Source organism: Procambarus clarkii, chromosome 94 (assembly GCF_040958095.1).
Source record: "Procambarus clarkii isolate CNS0578487 chromosome 94, FALCON_Pclarkii_2.0, whole genome shotgun sequence".
NCBI lineage: Eukaryota > Metazoa > Arthropoda > Malacostraca > Decapoda > Cambaridae > Procambarus > Procambarus clarkii.
Window position 1 is genome coordinate 3,722,110 of NC_091243.1, and position 24,764 is coordinate 3,746,873.

At 42.2% G+C, this 24,764-nt stretch overlaps 1 protein-coding gene across 2 annotated transcripts; it reads left to right on the forward strand.

Annotated features, from left to right (window-relative positions):
• Positions 1–801: 801 nt before the first annotated feature.
• Positions 802–18,867, forward strand: LOC123747264 (probable G-protein coupled receptor B0563.6). 2 transcript variants are annotated; one of them, XM_045729306.2, is made up of 4 exons: positions 802–820; positions 10,146–10,282; positions 10,902–11,090; positions 17,215–18,867. In XM_045729306.2, the coding sequence occupies exons 2-4, from the start codon at positions 10,270–10,272 to the stop codon at positions 18,681–18,683; spliced, it is 1,671 nt and encodes a 556-aa protein (XP_045585262.2). In that variant the 5' UTR covers positions 802–820; positions 10,146–10,269; the 3' UTR covers positions 18,684–18,867. The 2 variants fall into 2 exon arrangements, with proteins under 2 accessions (XP_045585262.2, XP_045585259.2); XM_045729303.2 differs by lacking the exon at positions 802–820 and adding an exon at positions 962–1,116.
• Positions 18,868–24,764: the final 5,897 nt, after the last annotated feature.

Below are 24,764 nucleotides of genomic sequence, written 5' to 3' on the forward strand. Positions count from 1 at the left end.
ATTTTGCATCGAGTAAATAATAATAATTCATTGTATTTGGGGACAGGCAGCCAGAGTGTATTCACACATGCTAGGCTTATATTGAGCCCCCTCCCCCCCAAGGTAGTGTTACTGACCCCGCCCAAGATGTATCACCACAACAAGCTGTCTTACTCCTGAGTACCTTCGGAATTACTGCTAGATGAACAGACCATTAGCTGATAGGAAATGGGCCCAATAATTTGTCCAGTCCGAGATTCGAACCCTTAATTCTCGAGTGTGAGTCGAGAACGTACCCAACTGTACTACCTGGACTCTTCTAAAAAACCTGTAGTAACCTGCCAACCCTCACAATCATGGGAAACCACAGGGTGAAGCAAACCTTTTAATTGTGAATCAGGATGCTCAGTAGTAATTTATTGCCAGGATCCAAACTCCACCAAAATATGTGTGTATGTGTGTGTGTGTGTGTGTGTGTGTATGTGTGTGTGTGTGAGTGTGTGAGAGAGAGAGAGAGAGAGAGAGAGAGAGAGAGAGAGAGAGAGAGAGAGAGAGAGAGAGAGAGAGAGAGAGAGAGAGAGAGAGAGAGAGAGAGAGAGAGGAGAAATGGGGGGGGGAGAGATGAAGGGGAGAGATGGGGGGGAGATGGGGGGAGAGATGGGGGGGGGGAGAGATGGGGGGGGGAGATGGGGGGGGAGATGGGGGGGGGGAGAGATGGGGGGGGGGAGAGATGAAGGGGAGGGGGGGGGGAAAGGGGGGAGCACTCAGGTATCACCTGAGGACTGTCCTCATATCGCGCGCCTTATCTTCCCGTAGTACCAGACTTAATATGAAGTTGACGGTGAGTGGTGTGAGGCAACATGTACAACAAACTCACCGGGCGGTTCTCTGCCCAGTACCCTTATTGCTTCTTGTAAACAAACTCAATGCTGGAAACTAATGTTTATGAATAATATTGAGACAAATATATGAGGTTCCATTAGGTGCTGGCATTTGGTGGGGAGGCAGTCAGTGCTCGGGACTCTGGTCAACGGTAGTGTTAGTGGAGCAGGCGGGGAGGGAGGGCTTCGTCGTGGCTATACGATTTTCTCTGTGCCTCGCTGATTTGAGACGACAATCAACAATCATAACTCACAGGTTAGAGTGAGGCTCATGCGGCCACTATTACCTGTACAATTATTTTGACTATTTGAACAATAAAGTCCACATTGTGTGCAACAAATTTTGAAAAGCAGCCGAGAAACGTTGGCAGCAACCAAATTCACCTTTTCATATGAATAATATTGTATGTAAAAGTGATTATTTAGGCCTATGATTGCACATGTTATGAGGTTAGGATAGATTAAGTTTGCTTTATGGTACAATATTTGACTTCTGTGTGTTTAGAATTCCAGTCGTATAAAACAGGATTTTTTGAGGTCCTGTTTACAGCCCATTTGGTTAAACACTCCACCCAAAGCAGCATCAGCAGGTTTCATCATTTTGGAGGCCGAGTTGATTAATTAAATTTTTGTACATATATACAATAATTAATTAACAAGTCGAATTTTCATCAAAATGCAGCGTTTGATATTTGTACTTATTTAGGACTGAGTTTTCAATTTCAATCAAAACTATGCTTCCAGTGTAACAATTTAAATCAACCTATTATAGGCTAGGTATGCAAACGTAGGTAAACATAGGCCTATAATACGTAATTAAAGGTACAAAAGTTATTGCTATTAGGTGCAGTATTATTATATTGGAGGGGGACTGGTAGTGATGATATGACTGGTAGTTATGGAGGGGACTGGTAATGGAGGGACTGGTGGTGTTGGTAGGAACTGGTGATGGTGGTGAAGACTGTCAGTGTAGTACCGGACTGTTAGTGGAGATGGGTACTGGTAGTGGTGGAGAGGACAGGTGGTGGTGTAGGAGACTATTAACATTTACAGTCAGTAGTTGAGTAGTAACCTTGAGGCGTGACCACGGGGCCACTGGGTGTTGAGTGATAAGGAGATCAACAGCGGATGTTTACGTAAGAGAGTGTAATAAGTTTCTGGATATCGTCCGACACCCGCAGCTGCCTGCTTCCGTCGGTACTTCGACACTAGGCTTCCGTCGGGGCCTCGACCCTAGGCTTCCGTCGGGGCCTCGACCCTAGGCTTCCGTCGGGGCCTCGACCCTAGGCTTCCGTCGGGGCCTCGACCCTAGGCTTCCGTCGGGGCCTCGACCCTAGGCTTCCGTCGGGGCCTCGACCCTAGGCTTCCGTCGGGGCCTCGACCCTAGGCTTCCGTCGGGGCCTCGACCCTAGGCTTCCGTCGGGGCCTCGACCCTAGGCTTCCGTCGGGGCCTCGACCCTAGGCTTCCGTCGGGGCCTCGACCCTAGGCTTCCGTCGAGGCCTCGACCCTAGGCTTCCCCGGGTGCCCTATATTTATTATTCAACCCATCCTCCTGGAAACATAGTACTTATAGTGACTGTATCGAAGGTAATAGTATGTAGTGATGGACCATCTGTGAACCAGTTCGAACCTGTGAGTTCGTTCAAAGAAGTTAAAACCAAACACTGTATAAGGCCTAAGATAGCATGTATTAGAACTTGGATTGCTAGGAGAGGTTAGATCTAATATATATGTTGACGCTAAAAAATAAAGAAATCCGGTTTGTCCAAATTCATTAATACAAAAGTAAATTTTCTGGTTGTCCACATCTATATATTAGTACTCTCGACCATATAATTACCATAAGTACTTTCATTTTTGGAGATCATTGACTCTAGTACCAATTTATATTATACATATATATATATATATATATATATATATATATATATATATATATATATATATATATATATATATATTTATATATATATATATATATATATATATATATATATATATATATATATATGTATATATATATATATACATATATATATATATATATATATATATATTATATATATATATTTTTACAACTGAGAAGTTGAAAAATTAACTCTTTATAATTAATTCTACACGTTTATTATTGCCTGATGCAACGAGATGCGTTTCGTTCAGAATGGTAACTTCGTCGCTGACGTTAAATCCCTTAAGGTATCCTTGTTAGACGACCACCAAGCATTAACTTAATTGGCATCTTCACAAGTTTTACTTCGACCCATTCAACTGTACACTACTCTTACATTAAAGGCCCATAAGAGAACACTTCTTCCAGTCTCCATGACCGCTAATTATTGCGCCGTTACCAAATACTACCTCAAGAAACTTCCACTAAAATTAAATTAAATTGTTAACGAAATCATCAAATAATTACACAGTTTTCTAAAATAATAAGATTTATTTCACTAAAATTCAAGAGTTATTCTCGATATTTAATACAATACTTCAAATAAGAAAATTATTTGAAATAATCGAGAAAGCAGCTAATGTTTTGTCTCAGACCATCAATGCTCATTCTACCTGGCAAACATGATCGTCAAAGAGTTTCTTGTCTCATTTTAAAGAGCTTTTGATATCATACATAATCAATATATCAAAGGATGTTGAATCTCGTTCTGATTGCCTTCAGGCTGACGAGGTTTGGGTGTGCACAGAATATTTCGTCTATGAAAGCTATTCACGGGAATCTTTTTTTGGTCAAAACTCCCTTTTTTTTATACCCCTTGCTTATAACCATCATTATTAAACAAAACTAATGATTGCGATCTTCCAAATCGGTGCTTCTCTGTTTTACCTTCCGTCATTTGAAAGACTAGTAAATATATATCAATGTGTGCAGGCGATGAGTCACAATAACATGGCTAAAGTATGTTGACCAGACCACACACACTAGAAGGTGAAGGAACGACGACGTTTCGGTCCGTCCTGGACCATTCTCAAGTCGACGAAACGTCGTCGTCCCTTCACCTTCTAGTGTATCAATGTGTATCACGAGGGTCTGATTAACACCTTTTGTGCCGTCTGTAATAATTTTTGTGCTACCGCTCACTGGCAGAGTATGGGGCGCACAATAAACTAGCCGCTTCGGGTGGAAATGCTAATAGGAAAAAAAATGGGTCAGTAGTTTACAACCAACCGACGGGTCCTAGCCGGCATGGCGTTCACCAAGGTTGCTCCACTGTCATCTTAGTTCTAACATTTGCGTTGAAAAGGAAAAGTTCCGGAGGCTGTATATATATTCTTGCTTTGAGCATTGTAAAGCGCAGATTTTAGAGTTTTTTAAAGTGCAATAAAGCTTTCGCGGAAGAATTTTTATTTAAAATTCGTAATGAAAATATAGTATTCTTTAAGATCGTTACAGTTCTGTAAACAATCTTTGTTTATTTCTGCAGGTGTGCGAGTCTGTGAATGTGTGTGTATAAGTGAGAGTTTGTGACTAAGTTTGAGTATATGAGTAAGTCTCTCTGAATATGTGATTCTTTATACAGATATGCTTGTGATTTAGTGTGTATATTTAGTGTGTATGTAGCTCTGTATGAGTCTTGATTCTCTAGATGTACATGAATCAGTGAAGTATAGTCTGGGTTCTTGAATATGTATGCCAGAATATTTGCAAGTCTGAGTGATTGTAAGTCTGTGTGAGACTGTGCCTAAGTCTTTTTCTGAGAGTTTATGTGTACGTGAACCTACGTATGTGTTAGTGTGTGCATCTTTGTGTTTCAGTCTCTGTCAGAATCTGTGTATGTGCGTACGTCTGTGAGAATATGTAGTCTAATCTGTGAAAATAAGCGACTATTTGAGCTCACCTAGTTGTGGTTGCACGGGTGGAGCTTCGACTCTTTGGTCCCGCCTCACAGCTGTCAATCAACTGGTGTACAGATTCCTTAGCTTATTGGGCTCTATCATATCTACATTTGAAACTGTGTATGGAGTCAGCCTCCACCTCATCACTGCCTAATGCATTCCATTCGTTAACTACTCTGACACTGAAAAAGTTCCTTCTGACGCCCGTGTGACTCATTTGGGTACTAGGTCTCGGTTTCCACCTGTGACCCCTTGTTCATGTACTACATGTGCTAAATAGTTTATCTTTATCAACCCGTTCAATTCCTTTAAAAAATTTATAGGTGGTGATCATGTCATCCACTAATTCTTCTGTCTTCCAGTGTCGTGGGGTTTAGTTCCCGTAATCTTTCCTCTTAGCTCATTACCCTTAGCTCAGGGACTGGCCTGGTGGCATACCTACAAACCTTTTCTAAGTTTTTTTTTTGTGGTTGACTAGTTATGAACTACAGGCCGGAGCCGCATACTCCAGTATCGCTCTGACATAAAAGGTATACAAGGTTCTGAAAGATTCCTTACACAAGTTTTTAAAGTCAGTTCTTGTGTTTGCCACTTGTATTTGTGTAAGTATGAATGTGTGTTTACTTTATGAGTCTCTTGAGTCCCTTGATGAGTTTTTTCATGAGTTTCTTAATTCTATGAGTCTTTTGTCGCTCATGCGCATGAATGGCATTGCAAACCCGATAGAGATAAGATATTAACTGATAACGGGCGATAAAGGAGATCGAATTACAAAGGCCACCTTTAGGCTGTTACCTAATGTCATTGGTTGACGTTCTGTAATTCCCATAAATTTGACACGAACCAATCAATGTATTACGGAACTCATCTTTCAAAAATGATAGTAAAGAAAGTGATTGGTGGAACGTACATGAACGAAAGAACAGTTGAACCCCAACAGGTTTCACGTTTTGTATGATTGAAATACCACAAATGTCATGCCAAACACAGCAACTATACAAGCTGACATGTCCTAGGACCAAATAACCAATCCTTGGCTTAATATTCGCCATCTTAAGAATGGGTAAGTTAGGTATTTGTTGTTGCCCAGTGTCTCGTGCTCTTTTTTCAAAATTATTTAGAGAAAACGTGTTATTTTGTTGGGGCAACTGCTTATTTGTGTATTTTTTACCCATAAATACTGTCAGATTTGACAAATGGACAGGACATTAACTATGGTACCAGCTCAAATGATTTTAACTTTTATAACAAGCACACAATAAAATAATAATCATTCTTCTGCTATTTTGAACAGCAGCTGATTGGAAGGCAGGATTGGAGCATATGTGAAAGTTTCTCTTCTTGTAATACCACAGTTGCTTGGAAGGCCAGGCTGGAGCACTAGTGGAACAATCTCACCGTCGAGAAACTTAAAGCCGAGTAGTCAAGTGAAATAGCGAAGCTTCATCTGTGTCAGAGTCACTGTTGACTGGGTAGTGGGTCGAGACCCTCTCATCGTAACTCTAGGCACATTGTTAGTAAAGGAAAGGGCTTCATGCTGATACAATTTAATGATCGTTTCCATTTTACACTTTCATTCTGGTCTATATAATCTCTTAGACCTCTATCTCACTTAACTTTTAGGCTCTTGATTCAGTGCAACATTAGAAGTGAACATCAGAGTTTATCACTCTTGCATAACATGAAGGGTTTGAATCACTCAGCTCACCTCCGTCCTGTAGACAGAAATGGTTGACCTGTAATAAGCATTCCTGTAAAGCTGTATTTTGAGCCCTGGGTTGTCTCGAAGGGCATTTAAACGACTGAAATAACCTACCAAACCACTGAACCTAAAATTTCCAACACATTAATAGCAATGATAGGCCTGTCATAAATATCCATAGGTTTAATGTACTAGACATACATGTCAAGCCTGGCTCCTGGGCCGGGCTTGGGGAGTAAAAGAACTCCTTGAAACCCATCCAGGTACAATCCAGGAACTCTACTGAACCTAGTAGGATTATGTTGCTGCCCTCATTCTTAGGGCCTTCACAATAGCAACAGAACAAAAAGTGGATATTTCTTATGCTGCAGAGTTCACCTAAGTACAAGCCATAGTAACTATATTTACTATCAAATATTGGAGGTTTCGAAAGAACGCCCATACTACCCGCAGATTCTCATTATCTATACCATTGAACGCAAACACCTGTTAGCCATGCACTAACCGTAAGGTTCAAGCACCCGCAAACTTTCCTTAATGCACTTTCTTAAAAAAATATTTGTGTATGAGTAAGAATAGTTTACAGTATGGTGATCGATGCAAGCTTTGTTAAGGTAGAGTAATTGCCCATTATTCAGCATACCTCACTACTGCTATGCTCGTTCTAGCTGTGTCCAGTCTACCCATCTTGAGGTTATCTTGAGATGATTTCGGGGCTTTTTAGTGTCCCCGCGGCCCGGTCCTCGACCAGGCCTCCACCCCCAGGAAGCAGCCTGTGACAGCTGACTAACACCCAGGTACCTATTTTACTGCTAGGTAACAGGGCCCTAAGCCCATCCTCAGGGCTGTGCACGTCCAAACTGTAGCTAACTGCAACCCAATCTATAGCAATGCATGTCAAAGCCGGGGTCAACCTGATCAGGTTTGACCGCAACCTGAGGCGTGGTCAACCTCAGGGGGGCCTGACGGCTGAGTGGACAGCGCTCGGTATTCGTAGTCTTGAGATTCCGGGTTTGATCTCCGGCGGAAGCGGAAACAAATGGGCAGAGATTCTTTCATCCTGATGGGACTGTTCACCTATCAGTAAATAGGTACCTGGGAGTTAGACAGCTGCTACGGGCTGCTTCCTGGGGATGTATTCCCAAACGCTCTCTAATCAACTGTAGTGTAGGGTTGGGAGCCTTCGCTTGTCCCAGACCCATCGTGGGGGGACTCCGACATTCCAAGTCCCGAGACGTGAAAATTGATTGGCTCGTGGCTGAGTTTGCTGCATCCAATCAGAGCTCGTTTAACAAAGGCGCGTGTTGTGGTAACCAAACATGTTTGGCGGGGAGAGAAGTCTCTTACCGCACGCTCCAGGCGGGATGAACCCACCGAGGGTGATTGTGAGGACATAAACAGCCTCCTGAGAGCAACAATCACCTGAAGGAGGCTTCTTCCTACCGACCAACACATCTTTGCCATCCGCAGTTGTCTGAAGCCTTTACTCTTGCCCTCTTTACACATCGTGCTAATCTATCACGATACATATATTACGATACATATTAATATACTCTAAAATTATATCCCAAGTATGTATTTATGAACTGGAGCAACACTTTCGCAAAGTTGTTTCCACTATTGGTGCAGAGGCTGGAATGTGTCTTTCGGGGGCAACGCGTCTGGCCTCGGGGGGGCAACGCGCCTGGCCTAGGGGGGGCAACGCGCCTGGCCTCGGGGGGGCAACGCGCCTGGCCTCGGGGGGGCAACGCGCCTGGCCTCGGGGGGGCAACGCGCCTGGCCTCGGGGGGGCAACGCGCCTGGCCTCGGGGGGGCAACGCGCCTGGCCTCGGGGGCAACGCGCTTGAGTTTGGAGAGTCTATGGCAGCTCGACAGAGACAGTGAACTGTATTTTCTTGATATTTCTGAATAATTATATAATCCGCTAAGCTATTATTGAAAATATTACTCCAAGGGAAATAAAAAAAACTTACATGTTACTCGCATATGATTATTTTCGGCTCTAAATTTCTGATCCTCGCATTCGCTCTATAGTGTCTAATGGGCACAATGAGTATTTAAGATAAGAAAATGTAAATTTTGTCTGTTGCAAATCATATCTTGAAATTGTGTTAACATATTTCGATTAAATTGGTTACCGTGGCAGCTTTTTCTTTCGCTGTATCATTTCCATAAATATTAATCTAAAGTGAAAACAATATGATCAAACAAGATTATCAGAAGACAATTACGAGCTCAACTTCCCTGCAGGAAGCGATCAAGACAGTTATAAGATCATCAACTATCCCCATCTCGTAGGATGGTTTATCATACATGGAACCAACCCGTTCTCGCAAATTTAATAAGTCAATATTGACTTATTAAATATGTGCATAGGTGACATACTTAACATAATAGATACCCTTAAAAAGATTCATAGAAAACACCGACCTTACCTAACCTTGTTAGTATCTTAAGATAAGCATCTTATTGCTTCGTAATTACAATTATTACCTAACCTATAATAGGTATAGGTTAAGTAATAATTGTAATTACGAAGCAATAAGATGCTTATCTTAAGATACTAACAAGGTTAGGTAAGGTCGGTGTTTTCTATGAATCTTTTTAAGGGTATCTATTATGTTTAGTATATCACCTATGCACGTAGTTAATAAGTCAATATTGACTTTACGAATTTGCGAGAACGGGTTGGCATGGAACATACAACAACAAAAAAGAATGGGGTGTCTAGTCTACTAGATTGTGCTATAAAAGTTCAGGTTGATTGTGAGAATATCTTTAAATATCAGTAAGTGTATGATAATTTCACAGCTAAAATTATTTCACGGTGTAAAATTATTGATAACAGGGTTTTGCCATAAAAAATATTTTTGAGGAGTATTGCGTAGCTTTTGTTCAAAATGTTTTCAGCCGGGAGATTCATTGCCTGCCATAAGTAACGATATCATAGCCTAATTCTGACAATTCCAATGTTTCACTCTTTGGTGAATGTTTTATGTTTTCCGTCCATATACTTCTAATTTTAAACGTACCATAATTCTTTATAATATTTATTTCTGTCATTTGAATGCTGGTGGTTGTTATTTTGTCAGCCCTAGTTTCTTAAAGTTGTGTGATTTTGAGAACTGAGATGGAAAACCTAGGTCTAGCTCAATATACATACTTTTTTTTTTACATTCAGCACAAGCTGGTTTGTCTCTATCATCATGTAGGAAAACACCTGTGAGATGGTATCGATACAAAACAGATTCTGATTTTTTTTCTTTACGTCAATTATATTCTACATATTATGGTAATATATTGCTAGCATCTATTTTGCATGATGGGTTTTCAAGTGCTTGAAAAGCAGACCTTAAAACACATACAATTGCTCCTGTATTTTATAATGTATTGGTGGCTAATTATAGTGCAACTAAGTGTATGTGAGTGGCGCTAAGCCAATTTACTCTCACATAAGTAGTTTGTTGTTTGTGTGGAACTAACTAGCTGCTACAGTGTGACTTGTTGACTGTTGAACACAGCCACCTACTGATGCCTCTGTTCAGCTACCAATATACAGTCACCTGTCAGGCAACTGTTATGAGGTTCAGCCATGGGAAGGTCAGTCGTTTAGCCGAGTGGAGCTTTAATGAGCTTAACATGCATAACGCTCCGGATAAGAGGCCGCCGAACATGCTCTAATATTCATTATGCGACTCGCAGTTTGATAATGTAATAATCGTCTTATACGTTGCAGGTGCTGATACAATGAGTCTCGGCTGCCGTGGAGTGAGTAACGATGCCTTGAGGAATCAGCGACCTGAGGCATTATAAGACATCAATGATCAAATCTCACTCTGAGCAAGCATCCACTCGCCTCCATGTTAGTTTCCGGTAAGATAAGAACATCTTCAATGGTTGGTTGATACATTCTCAGGCACTTACGGTGTACAACTCTAGAAATTAAGACTGGTCGGAAGATCGACAGAATATTATTGTACTCAATGAGCGATTCTCCCATTGTCCAAGTGGGTGGGCAAGTTTCCTTCTCTCATAACACAGCCCTACACCAAGTCTGTCCTCATATTCCTTCCATGTGTTAGAGCAAAGCTGGTATTACAATTTATCTTGATAAATATCTTACGTTTTTAACTAAAAGACAAGCAACGGTGCATGATAAAGATTGTTGGTCAGCTACCTGAAATTTCTTCTGTTATAATACAGAAACTTTATCTCATTCTGTAGCCAGGAGAAACATCCGACAATACCCGTACCTGACCCAGTTCTGTGATCCAAGCCAAGTAATCATTTGTCCATGCACAGCAATCCTCTGGCCTCTTTAATCTCCTCTCTGCATGAAAGCATATCTTGAGATAAGATGAACCATCCATGCACAGACATGTCTGAAAATTAGATCTTGGCTCAGTATATTGTTTTAGAGTTGTCCCGCCAGTGTGCACTCATAGTCCTTCTACTGTCGGTTATATTTTCTAATTATATTTTATTTCTGTAGATTTCCTAGAGCCTGTAGGGAAGGCTCCGCTATGGAAGGGTGCGGAGGGCTCAAGAAACCTGACGGTGGACCCCCGCGTGGAGGACCTACGACACGCTGCCTACGGCGTCGTAGCTCCAATTATCGTCTTGGTCGGGATGGTGGGCAATCTGCTAACCATTATGATCTTGAGGTTACCGCAGTTCAGAGGTAGGTTGAGTCGCAATAGCACTTGGTCTAGAAAGCGAGGCTCCCAATCTTTGGAGCCACGTAAATCTACGTAAGAGAATTTCCAAGTCTAGATAGGTGAATCTCCTCCAGCATTAGGCCAACGAAGTGGATTTCTCCATCTCTAGGCAAATCTCTTAGTAACTAGACCCAGGAAGGTGATCTTCACCTTCCTGGGTCATATATATATATATATATATATATATATATATATATATATATATATATATATATATATATATATATATATATATATATATATATATATATATATTTTTTATTAAATATGACCGAAAAAGTAAGATTAATAATTCTAACACGAATTTTCTCAATCTTTCGTACATTATGCTTCACTGTTGGAGGTAAATCAAAAATCACTTCTCCAAAATTCATTTTTATTTCTAGTCTGACGCGACACGGGCGCGTTTCGTAAAACTTATTACATTTTCAAAGACTTCACAAATACACAACTGATTAGAACTTGCGTTTCCATGATTTTATATCTACATTTGAGTGAGGTGGGAAGGGTGATGTGGCATTACATTTGAGTAAGGTGGGAAGGATGATGTGGCATTAGAGGATATTAATAGGGTATTAAAAGTATCAACACAAGACAGAACACGAAACAATGGATATTGAATAGAAGTGTTTGTAGAAAGCCTATTGGTCCATATTTCTTGATGCTTCTATATTGGAGCGGAGTCTTGAGGTGGGTAGAATATAGTTGTGCAATAATTGGCTGTTGATTGCTGGTGTTGACTTCTTGATGTGTAGTGCCTCGCAAACGTCGAGCCGCCTGCTATCGCTGTATCTATCGATGATTTCTGTGTTGTTTACTAGGATTTCTCTGGCGATGGTTTGGTTATGGGAAGAGATTATATGTTCCTTAATGGAGCCCTGTTGTTTATGCATCGTTAAACGCCTAGAAAGAGATGTTGTTGTCTTGCCTATATACTGGGTTTTTTGGAGCTTACAGTCCCCAAGTGGGCATTTGAAGGCATAGACGACGTTAGTCTCTTTTAAAGCGTTCTGTTTCGTGTCTGGAGAGTTTCTCATGAGTAGGCTTGCCGTTTTTCTGGTTTTATAGTAAATCGTCAGTTGTATCCTCTGATTTTTGTCTGTAGGGATAACGTTTCTATTAACAATATCTTTCAGGACCCTTTCCTCTGTTTTATGAGCTGTGGAAAAGAAGTTCCTGTAAAATAGTCTAATAGGGGGTATAGGTGTTGTGTTAGTTGTCTCTTCGGAGGTTGCATGGCTTTTCACTTTCCTTCTTATGATGTCTTCGATGAAACCATTGGAGAAGCCGTTATTGACTAGAACCTGCCTTACCCTACAGAGTTCTTCGTCGACTTGCTTCCATTCTGAGCTGTGGCTGAGAGCACGGTCGACGTATGCGTTAACAACACTCCTCTTGTACCTGTCAGGGCAGTCGCTGTTGGCATTTAGGCACATTCCTATGTTTGTTTCCTTTGTGTAGACTGCAGTGTGGAAACCTCCGCCCTTTTCCATGACTGTTACATCTAGAAAAGGCAGCTTCCCATCCTTTTCCGTCTCGTAAGTGAAACGCAGCACGGAACTCTGCTCAAATGCCTCCTTCACCTATACCCCCTATTAGACTATTTTACAGGAACTTCTTTTCCACAGCTCATAAAACAGAGGAAAGGGTCCTGAAAGATATTGTTAATAGAAACGTTATCCCTACAGACAAAAATCAGAGGATACAACTGACGATTTACTATAAAACCAGAAAAACGGCCAGCCTACTCATGAGAAACTCTCCAGACACGAAACAGAACGCTTTAAAAGAGACTAACGTCGTCTATGCCTTCAAATGCCCACTTGGGGACTGTAAGCTCCAAAAAACCCAGTATATAGGCAAGACAACAACATCTCTTTCTAGGCGTTTAACGATGCATAAACAACAGGGCTCCATTAAGGAACATATAATCTCTTCCCATAACCAAACCATCGCCAGAGAAATCCTAGTAAACAACACAGAAATCATCGATAGATACAGCGATAGCAGGCGGCTCGACGTTTGCGAGGCACTACACATCAAGAAGTCAACACCAGCAATCAACAGCCAATTATTGCACAACTATATTCTACCCACCTCAAGACTCCGCTCCAATATAGAAGCATCAAGAAATATGGACCAATAGGCTTTCTACAAACACTTCTATTCAATATCCATTGTTTCGTGTTCTGTCTTGTGTTGATACTTTTAATACCCTATTAATATCCTCTAATGCCACATCATCCTTCCCACCTTACTCAAATGTAATGCCACATCACCCTTCCCACCTCACTCAAATGTAGATATAAAATCATGGAAACGCAAGTTCTAATCAGTTGTGTATTTGTGAAGTCTTTGAAAATGTAATAAGTTTTACGAAACGCGCCCGTGTCGCGTCAGACTAGAAATAAAAATGAATTTTGGAGAAGTGATTTTTGATTTACCTCCAACAGTGAAGCATAATGTACGAAAGATTGAGAAAATTCGTGTTAGAATTATTAATCTTACTTTTTCGGTCATATTTAATAAAATATGTCTACAGGAAAGACTGCTACCAAAATATACTAATATATATATATATATACACACACACACACTAGTGGAAGGAATACAGTACCCATCTGTGGACAGTAAACAACTGGCATTCGAGAATCAAGAATTAGGAGAGAAAGAAAATTGTCTTACATAAAAGCAGAACTATCAAACAATAACACAGATACAACACTTGAAAGAAAAAAAATTGTGATGACTGAACGAAACATTAAAAACAACACACACATGAGCTTGTAATAGATTTCATAAGCGATGCCAGAGGTCTCGCAGCCGAGACCAGAAGTCCAAGAGACGCAGCCGAAACAAAAAGTCCAAGAGACGCCGCCGAAACAAAAAGTCCAAGAGGCGCAGCCGATACAAAAAGTCCAAGAGGCGCAGCCGATACAAAAAGTCCAAGAGGCGCAGCCGAAACAAAAAGTCCAAGAGGCGCAGCCGATACAAAAAGTCCAAGAGGCGCAGCCGATACAAAAAGTCCAAGAGGCGCAGCCGATACAAAAAGTCCAAGAGGCGCAGCCGATACAAAAAGTCCAAGAGGCGCAGCCGATACAAAAAGTCCAAGAGACGCAGCCGAGACCAAGAGACGCCGCTCTAAGTGAATAGTGAATATAATAGATGGAGACACTGGGGGGAAAATACACTAACGCTGTCAGTAGGAGTCGCAGATAACAGAGTTAAAGGAAAAGTATTTAACACTATAAATGATGGACTTATGAAAAAAGGTGATAGCTGTAATGGAGGAAACCAATCAGTGTCAGGTGCCTGATCTCGTCAGGAGGGATAATCCATGACCTGATAAGCGAGTACACACACACACACAGCAACCCGTTCTCGCACTTTCTTACAGTCAATATTGACTTATTAAATACGTGCTATGTGACATACTAATTTATTGCGAATATTTTAGTTTACCTTTAAAAGCTTCATAGAAAACACCGACCTTACCTAACCTTCTTAGTATGTTAAGATAAGCATCTTATTGCTTCATAATTACAACTATTACTTAACCTATACCTGTAATAGGTTAAGTAATAATTGTAATTACGAAGCAAAAAGATGCTTATCTTAACATACTAAGAAGGTTAGATAAGGTCGGTGTTTTCTATGAAGCTTTTCAAGGTAAACTAAAATATTCGCAATAAATTAGTATGTCACATATGCATGTATTTAATAAGTCAATATTGACTATACGAAAGTGCGAGAACGGGTTGCACACACACACTCACATTCACACACACACATTCACACACACTCTGCTGCCAATCGAAGCAGAACTTCAGGAGGATCTGACCCCTACCTGTACCAAGAGATCCACAATTTTCCAGGATTGTTCACAATATTTACATGCAAGTGAATGAGAGAACACGATGCTGAAGGACAATGGATTACCGTTTTCCGGATATATGTGTAGAAATAAGAGAAAACTATTTACTTTATTTTGTATGTATTATATATATACATACGATAAAACTGCTTAAAACCACGATTCTTGCCTTCCTGGCTGCCCTAACAGTTAGAGTTAACTCAATAATTTTGATTCACAGCCAATTAGAAGAGATTATGTCATTGTTTAACTTTTCAGTAATGAAAGTTTTAATGAATGAATCCGAATGGTTTTTGCATCTGATTTGAGAACACATGATTGTTAACTGATCTCTTTCAGATTTATTTACTGAGCACTTGTTCAAGTCTTGTTTAGTGAGCTCTTGCTCATTACTGAGAGCGCTCTAGTTCTTCTGGTTTAGCTTTGGTTTACTTATTTACTTAAGGTTTACTTATTCTTGCACAATATAATTCGGCTCTTGCTAAGTGTTTATTGAGCTCGCGTTAAATCTTTAGTGATCTCTTGTTAATTTTTTTATTGAGCACTTATTCCAGCTTGGTTAATGGTTAATGCGTTCTTATTCAGACCTTTTAAGGAATCTCTTGTTCAGCCTTACTTGGTGAGCTCGTGTTCAATCTTGTTTTGTGGTCTGTGAATCAAGGGATATGGTGAGCTTTTGTTCAGAATTTGTTTGTTTTTTAAATATTGGTTAGCGAGGTCATGGTCAGACTTTTTAAGTGATTTCTTAGTCAACCTTATTTAACGAGCTTGTGTTTTGGCTGACTTTGTCAGCGGTTTTCAGGATTTCTAGTTAATTCTGACTCGGCCTTGTTTAACTAAAGTGTTAATAAACTCTCGTTCAGTCCGGTTCCTACTTTATAAATGAGCCCTGGATCAGGCTAGCTTAGCGAATACTTGTTCAGCTTCATCTAGCGACCTTTTGTTAAGGCTTGTAAGATTTTGTTCAAGCCTTAAGTGAGATCTTGTTCCGTTGTTAAGGCTTATTTATCGATCATGTGTTCGGGCTTGTTGAGTGAGCAGTGTGTAGGAGAGTTAGGACAGACATGACTTGTTACTTCCTCAAGTTACCGGGGCGAGAATAGACTCATTGAGGTTGTTAACCACTTGGGTAGGACGGTAGAGCGACAGCCTCGCTTCTTGCAGGTCGGCGTTCAATCCCCAACCGTCCAAATGGTTGAGCACCATTCCTCTCCTTCAGCCTATCTCAAATCCTTATTCTCATATCCCTTCCAAGGGCTACATAGTCATAATGGCTTCGCGATTTCTCCTCTTCCCGTAACTTTTCGCCTAATTACCTTTCCTTCCATCTATCTTCTCACCCTATCCGTCGTGTATGTTACGAACTTGACCAGGACGCTGAAGGCAAGGAAACTATCAGGGAAAAATAGCCAAGCCATTACGATTATATAGCATTCAGAAGGGGTCAGGATAAGGATTTGGGACGGGACGGGGGAAAGGAATGGTGCCCAACCAATTTGGACGGTCTGGGATTGAACGCCGACCTACATGAAGCGAGACCGTCGCTCTATCGTCCAGCCCCAAAAGGTTGCGCTGAAAACGGTGTGAAATGGTAAAACAAAATAGCCTTCGTAACAGTGAAGTATTTTTATGCATCGGTTTCGATAGGCTAATCGGGTGCGTACGTTTGTAATTAGGCAAATATGTTGCCTATTATTCGGAGTGGAAAATCGAGAGAACAGGTTTGCATTTACCTGGCTTTGGCAGCACTGAGTATCGCTGCAGTCATATATATTCTTTATTTTTTTGTGTAATTCTTGAATTCGTTAATAAATTACAACCAGTATAGCTAGGAACCAACGGTGTTTATTGCTCTTTTTTATCTGTTGTTTCAAACCTTCGGTATTATTGTTATTTGTATAATTATTATTTTTATTATTACAGAAGTTACAACGAAATTTAAAATATTCTAAGGTCTCGAGAATTGACACTTTCCATTATTTTAACAATTGTGCTGTTCATGTTTATGAGGTATTTCCTAGTTTTTATATTGGCTTTGTAGTTTTTTTTCACACGCCCTTCAGTTAGTTTCTAATATATTTCTATTGAAAGAATGATAATATCTGGAGAATTTTTAAGGGTACAATAAAGTGTTACAATTTAGTGTCCACGAGACAAGACGTTAGAGCCGGGCGACTTGAAGACTGGACTAACAGGTACTCTTGTGTTTCCAGGTGTGACGTACACGTACTTCCTGGCACTGGCCGTCAGTGACTTCCTGGCACTGGGTTTCAGTATCTCCATTCTCTACCACATCATCATGGGCGGCACACCCCACTACTCCGAGGCCGTGTGGTTCTCCTACTACGAGCTCCTCTTCACCAACATCCCCATGAGCACTTCTGTTCTTATTGTCGTGTGTGTGACCGTGGATAGGTTCTTCTCTGTCTGTCGGCCTACGGACTTCAAGCGAATCCACACGAGTCGTAATGCCCGGGCTGGGATTCTAATCTCTGTGTTAACTTCTGTCGTTGTGTGGCTGCCAACTTGCCTCCTGATGGATCCCAAACTGTACGATAAATGCGAAACATTTTTCTTTGAACCACCGGACAACCGGACGTGGTGGGTGGCTTGCATTAGCTCTCAAACACTAAACAGTCCCTATTATATCGCCTACAGGTGGTTAAGACAGATAATTGTCACATTTATACCTATCATCATTCTACTTGTGTTGAACACACTCATCCTCAAGGAGTTTACAAGGCTTCGCAAGACGAAACATGAGATGTCAAGGGGCCAGCCGTTCGCCCAAGATGGCTGTGTGCCAGAGAGTAGGAGTAGAGACGATCAACACCTCATCTCCCTTTTAAAGGCGGTGATGATATCCTTCTTCGTCACCCTAGTTCCTTCAGGAATCTGCAATGCCATATACACCGAGGTTCTTGCAACGCGGATGACGTTCGAAGTCTTCAGGGCTGTTTCAAATGACCTGGAAATTCTCAATCACGCACTCAACTTTTACATGTACATACTGTGCAGTAAACCCATACGAGCCGCTATCAGAACTTTCTTCCAAGAGCACAAATTTGTCACCGGCAAAAGATCAGCCTCCAATGTGGTCACAGTCGTCCGTAGATCCATCAAGAGAGATCTGAACAACGCACAGCAGGAGCCCACATCGACCAAGGGGAACGTCATCCTTCGGAAGCAGACAGTCACTTGCAGGGATGATCCAACTCCCAGAGAAAAATCTTCGACTGTATCGAAAGATTCGCAGCAAAGTGATATTTTCTCAGACTCCAGCCTAGATAATACTTCCGAAATAGGTAGATGCTCTACTGATGGTAGACATTTGCGATGTAAACCCATCAGCGGCTCCACGGACACGCTACACTCCTGGGGAAGCTCAGTACACTGTGAGATAACGGCTGAAGAGGCAGAAGGGAGAGGAGAGACTCCACGAGGGAGCCTTGATTCAGGACGCCACGTCGCCCCTGCGAAGCGAGGAGGCTCGCCACTAGCCCCAGAGGATGTCACGAACACAACCTCACCAGGAGGGAACACAACCTCACCAGGAGGGAACACAACCTCACCAGGAGGGAACACAACCTCACCAGGAGGGAACACAACCTCACCAAGAGGGAACACAAACGCTCATGTCAACCCGACATTCAGACTTGTAGAGGCAAAAGAACTGACCTGACACCTTAGTCTTGTGAGCTTCGTGTGACTGAGTCAGTGATCTGTATATATGAATATTTATTTTTTGACTATTAATTTTTCCCATGTTATGATAAAAGGTAATACAATTATGAATATAAAAATAATATATGTTATTGTTTATTGAAACAAGGCACGCAGAGATTATTAAACAATTACGGACTTATGATTGCAGTTAAATTTCCCAGGATGTTTGTCAGCAGTTGTGTGGTAAACAGTGAATATAGTTTAACTTAATACGTAATGAATATTAAAAATGTATATTTAGAAACACATTACACAAGATTTTTTTATTAAATCTGTGACTACCCCTGCGATTAAATATGCACAGTTTAGTCTGTGTATTCTGTCTATATTTCTCTCTATCTCTCTCTCTCTCTCTCTCTCTCTCTCTCTCTCTCTCTCTCTCTCTCTCTCTCTCTCTCTCTCTCACTACTTTAAGTATATAAAGATTCAATAAAAAAATTATCAGATATAAAATCAATTTTACGTAATTTAATCATGACAGATGAATGATTAAAATTCATTTATTGAACAAACAATGCATTTGACTCTAGATCCATCCTTATACTATACTTATGCTCTCATATTCTCTGGTAAAGATGTTTGTCAGTTTGTGCGTCTTAGAATTTATTAAAAATCTTGCAGGTAATTTTATATACACAATCATTACGATATAAAAATTTTATTAAACTTTTGAGGCAAGACTTACCATTCTTGACAAAGTTCATTCTCTCCGGGTGTGCTACTAAGCCCCACTCTCACGACCTTCTCCATTACTTTACATAGTATACAAGTTAGGGACACTGCCCTTCTCCTCAATGCTTTGTCCCCTTCTTTTATCTATGGAGAGTACACTAGCTGTCTTCCAACATGGCTGTAGGTCTCCGGTTTTCAGTGACGTATTAAACTCCATAGAGAGTGGCACACACACACACAGTGCTTCTGCTCTCACCTATAGCATCCATGGTGATAAGAGTCTCTGGTCCAAGAGCTTTTGTCGTGTCCAGTTATAGCAGATGCGTTCTAATATCATCTCCCGTGTACTCACCTAGTTGTGCTTGTAGGGGTTGAGCTCTGGCTCTTTGGTCCCGCCCCTCAACTGTCATTCAACTGGCGAACGTATTAAACGTGTGTGTAGTGTGATTTAATTTAAAGTGTGCTATCGTTTGCTTTCACTTATAAGCAAATTGCTTTTAACTTTTGCAGTAACCTGTCCAAGACTGTCAGCGTCCACTGTACCCAGAGCTACTGTGATCTGGCCTTAGAAAATATATACAGTACATACATTAAAATCACGTGGTCGTATGTAGTATTTTCATCACACAATAATATATTGGGCAGCAGGAGGAAGGAAAGGGAAGTATCTTGAAAAAGCGCCAAGCTCTTACGACTATGCAGCACTGGGAAGGGGTCAGGATAAGGATTTGGGATGGGACGGGGGGAAGGAATGGTGCCCAACCACTTGGACGGTCGGGGATTGAACGCCGACCTGCATGAAGGAAAACCGTTGCTCTACCGTCCAGCACAAGTGGTTGGACTGGCCAGCAGGGGATCAATATTTATACCGACGAGTTCATTCATCTTAATCATTATCACAATCACTGTCATCATCATCGACATAATTCACATCATAATCATCTTCATTATTATAATAAAAAATTATTATCGCCATCACTATCAACAACATTTTGATGAAAATTATAGTGATCATAATCCATGTCATCATCATAATTATCACCATTAATTAGGACATTCAGTATGTAAAGGAGAAATCAAAATCGCGACTGAATATAATGAGATCCATCACAGCGTCCTGTCTCTGAGCGGGACATCAAAGCGTCAAGAATGTTCAACAAACATGACCTTCGTTGCCAAGTTGATAACGCGGCGTCTGCCTTACTCTCCTTGCCAGTGGGCGAAGGTTGACGTTTAATCATAACGATGAAATGTTTGTGTTGTAACTGTTACTCACAGAAAACGTAAAAGTTCTTATCTTAAGAGGGGAAACGAAACTAACGGCGGTTGACATAGAAGAGAGGAGTACCACATACATTCTGACCAAGGGATTGACTACACCAAGAAACAGATAACTTAAATGTATAATTAATGGAGCACCGGACAGGAAGGGATCCAATAGCAATAGGTCGACCTATTGTAAACACCATTAAGACATTCGAAATTCTAAATACCTCCACTGAGGAAGATGTAACAGAAACACATGCAGATCTCGTTATAAAAGTATCGTGAGAATCTTTGTCAGTAGACTAAGATTCAGGCTCTTCAATTAAACAAAAGAATCAGACTAATCCTCTATCTGCTACGCACCATTGCACTGATATATATGGGAACAAACTTGGCATCTGACAGCTTCACACACGAATCAGTTGACCAGCAGAGACAATAATCTGGAACTGCAGTTAAGGCAGATTATTTTTTTAGTCAGTTTGAGACTATGAAACGAGTGATCAACTTTACAAATATGTTCTTAAGGCTTAAGAACCTGCTCTTGCTGAACACCGACGGCACACTACCACACACGCAGACTCAAGAACTGCCACTGAAACCTGGCAACAAGGACACGTCTGCAGGCGATGAGTCACAATAACGTGGCTAAAGTAAGTTGACCAGAAAACACACTAGAAGGTGAAGGGACGACGACGTTTCGGTCCGTCCTGGACCATTCTTAAGTCGATTGTGACTTGAAAATCGACTTGAGAATGGTCCAGGACGGACCGAAACGTCGTCGTCCCTTCACCTTCTAGTGTGTGTTCTGGTCAACAAGGACACTTCTATAACAATTTTCATCTGATCGCAAATGTTACAGCATTAATGAAGTAGGATCCCTTGATTGTTCCAAGCGTTAGTTAGACATAAATATGAAAAAGTTTGGGTGGATATAAATAGCAGCTGTCTCATATGGGCCAATAGGCCTTCCGCAGTTACCTTCATATGTTCTTTTGTTCAAATGCACGCACACAGACGTCTAGATCGAACACACATCAACTGGGTTTCAGATACTAGATAAAAGTCATAGCAAATGAACTGCAAAACATGCAACTAATTGGAAGAATGTAAATACCATAAAGTCTAGCATAGATAAGGGAAATAATTAGAGACTGAAGAATGCAGATGTACATAGTCACACAGGAGCTGAAACATGTGGCTCTTCGGGTCGGCTCAAGAATTCCGCCAACTATAAACTCCTAACTTTAATGAAAAGGAACAAAAGAAGAACAGAAGAACATCTACTCAGCATGAAACTTGAATATCCATATGCACGGGAAACAGGTTTACATGTCCTAGAAGCTAAAACAAAGGTCAGCATTGTGGAGAAACGCTTGACAGACCACTGTAGCATTATCTAACAAAGTGTAGAGTTAGAAAACCAAATGTGAATACCACTGAGGTTTAACAGTACAAAAGACGTTGACATAACCTTACTGAAGCCAACATGTATCAATCTCTATTTTCATAATCAGAAATATTAACTCTTATTGCTTGAAACCAACTAGGAATGAATGCAGTATATAATAATGTACTGCGTATACTGTATAATAGTTTTTTCTCTCTGCAGGAACACAACGAGTGATCAAAGAATGCCGGAGGATCCCCCCCCCACCAAGCTCGCTAAATACTATACAATATGAGCCGAGTGTTCAGAGTGATGTTGATCTAGGTTCCTGAGTCAGCTGAAGTCAAATGGTGATGTTGTGAAGCAGTTGTAGTTGTAAGAGCAACAACAATACTAACAACAACAACTAGCACCAGCGTTACCACCACCCAGCAGCTGTCATAACACTTGCAGCACCTGCTGTAATAGCAGCACAGCAGCAGGAACAATAACAACTGCAGAAACAGCTGCTGGAACAGTAGAAAGAGCAGCAGCACTAGAAGGAGGAACAGTAACAATACCACCAGCAGCAGGAACAGTAGCAACAGCTGCATCACGCGCAGCAGCAGGATCAACAGCAGGTGCGGTAGCAACAGCAACTCCAGCAGCAACAAAAGCAGCAGAAAAAACAGCAGCAGCAGCAGCAACAGCAGAAACAGCACCAGAAGAAGCATCATCAACACCAGCAACATCAAAACCAGCAGGAACAACAAGGGGCATAATACAGTTGTATATTTAACTCCATCCTGTTGATATCCTCTAGCCATTGTGGCTATGCATCTGAGGATCTTCCCATCATGCTGTTCACCTGTGTTCAGAGATATATTGTCAGCACCATCCACGCCTTGGTTATCATTGTTATATCTAGTGTGATCTTGCCATCCATACGTTGGTTATCCCCGTATTATTCGTGAATGTGATCTTACCTTCCTCGAAGCGATTCCCTTCGTGGTATCCGTACCTGGAGATGACGTCACCATCCTTGAGGTGGTTATCTACTTATCTAGTTGTGACGTTACTGTCGAGTCGGTTATCTTCGTGATATTTATACCGTGGGTGTGACGGTCATCATTGCCATGGGCGGTGTTGGAGTGCATCGTAATTGGTTATATCAGGACAACCTCACACACACACACACACACACACACACACACACACACACACACACACACACACACACACACACACACACACACAAGGTAACATTGGACTGCAGGTAAGGCCGGGTGTTCCAGTTGGCGATTGGGTTCCTGTGTGTTCTTTTGTGCTCATGAAGTGGTAATAGAATTTTATTTGGAAAATGTTTCGGTAACTGAATAGTATTGCTATTTCCTGTTGTGGGACCTGCCTGTGTGTTGGGGGGGGGGGGGCGAGTGTGTGTGGCCGGGGAGTGTGTGTGTGGCCGGGAGTGTGTGTGTGGCCGGGAGAGTGTGTGTGGCCGGGAGAGTGTGTGTGTGGCCGGGAGTGTGTGTGTGGCCGGGAGAGTGTGTGTGGCCGGGGAGTGTGTGGCCGGGAGTGTGTGTGTGGCCGGGAGAGTGTGTGTGGCCGGGAGAGTGTGTGTGGCCGGGAGAGTGTGTGTGGCCGGGGGAGAGTGTGTGTGGCCGGGGAAGAGTGTGTGTGGCAGGGGGAGTGTGTGTGTGGCCGGGGGAGAGTGTGTGTGTGTGGCCGGGGGAGAGTGTGTGTGGCCGGGGGAGAGTGTGTGTGGCCGGGGGAGAGTGTGTGTGGCCGGGGGAGAGTGTGTGTGGCCGGGGGAGAGTGTGTGTGGCCGGGGGAGAGTGTGTGTGGCCGGGGGAGAGTGTGTGTTGCCGGGAGAGAGTGTGTGTTGCCGGGAGAGAGTGTGTGTTGCCGGGAGAGTGTGTGTGTTGCCGGGAGAGAGTGTGTGTTGCCGGGAGAGAGTGTGTGTTGCCGGGAGAGAGTGTGTGTTGCCGGGAGAGAGTGTGTGTTGCCGGGAGAGAGTGTGTGTTGCCGGGAGAGAGTGTGTGTTGCCGGGAGAGAGTGTGTTGCCGGGAGAGAGTGTGTGTTGCCGGGAGAGAGTGTGTGTTGCCGGGAGTGTGTGTGGTGCCGGGAGAGTGTGTGTTGCCGGGAGAGAGTGTGTGTTGCCGGGAGAGAGTGTGTGTTGCCGGGAGAGTGTGTGGGGGGGCGGGGGACTGGCGTGTGTGTGGGGCGGGGAAAAGCGTGTGTGGGGCGGGGTAGCAGTCAGCAGATGGAGGAGAGAGAAGAAATGGGGTAGCGAGCATCATTCTCAACCTCACAGCTCATACGCTCATTTCTCTCTATTTCTCTGATATAGGGGAGAGAGAGAGAGAGAGAGAGAGAGAGAGAGAGAGAGAGAGAGAGAGAGAGAGAGAGAGAGAGAGAGAGAGAGAGAGAGAGAGAGAGAGAGAGAGAGAGAGAGAGAGAGAGAGAGAGAGAGAGAGAGAGAGAGAGAGAGAGAGAGACTGCCCCCCCCCCCCCAAATTCTCTGAAAACCCTCGAAAATGCCGCTCATAATTCACGTAACGAAAACTTTGCATCGTTGCTTTATCATGGAATGAGCGAGACACGATGACGGGGGGTGGGAGGGGGGAGGTTTTATTTCGGAACGCTTAGCAGTAGAGAGATAGGGTGAGGCATCGGGGAAGTGAGGGGAGGGGGCGTAGATGTGTGAGGTTAGGGGGGATGGGAGGGACG

What these genes read in the sequence shown, in the direction of transcription:
- LOC123747264 (XM_045729306.2), top strand. An exon ending in GAGGTTACCGCAGTTCAGAG is followed by an intron (nt 11,091 to 17,214) that starts GTAGGTTGAGTC and finishes TTGTGTTTCCAG; the next exon opens with GTGTGACGTACACGTACTTC.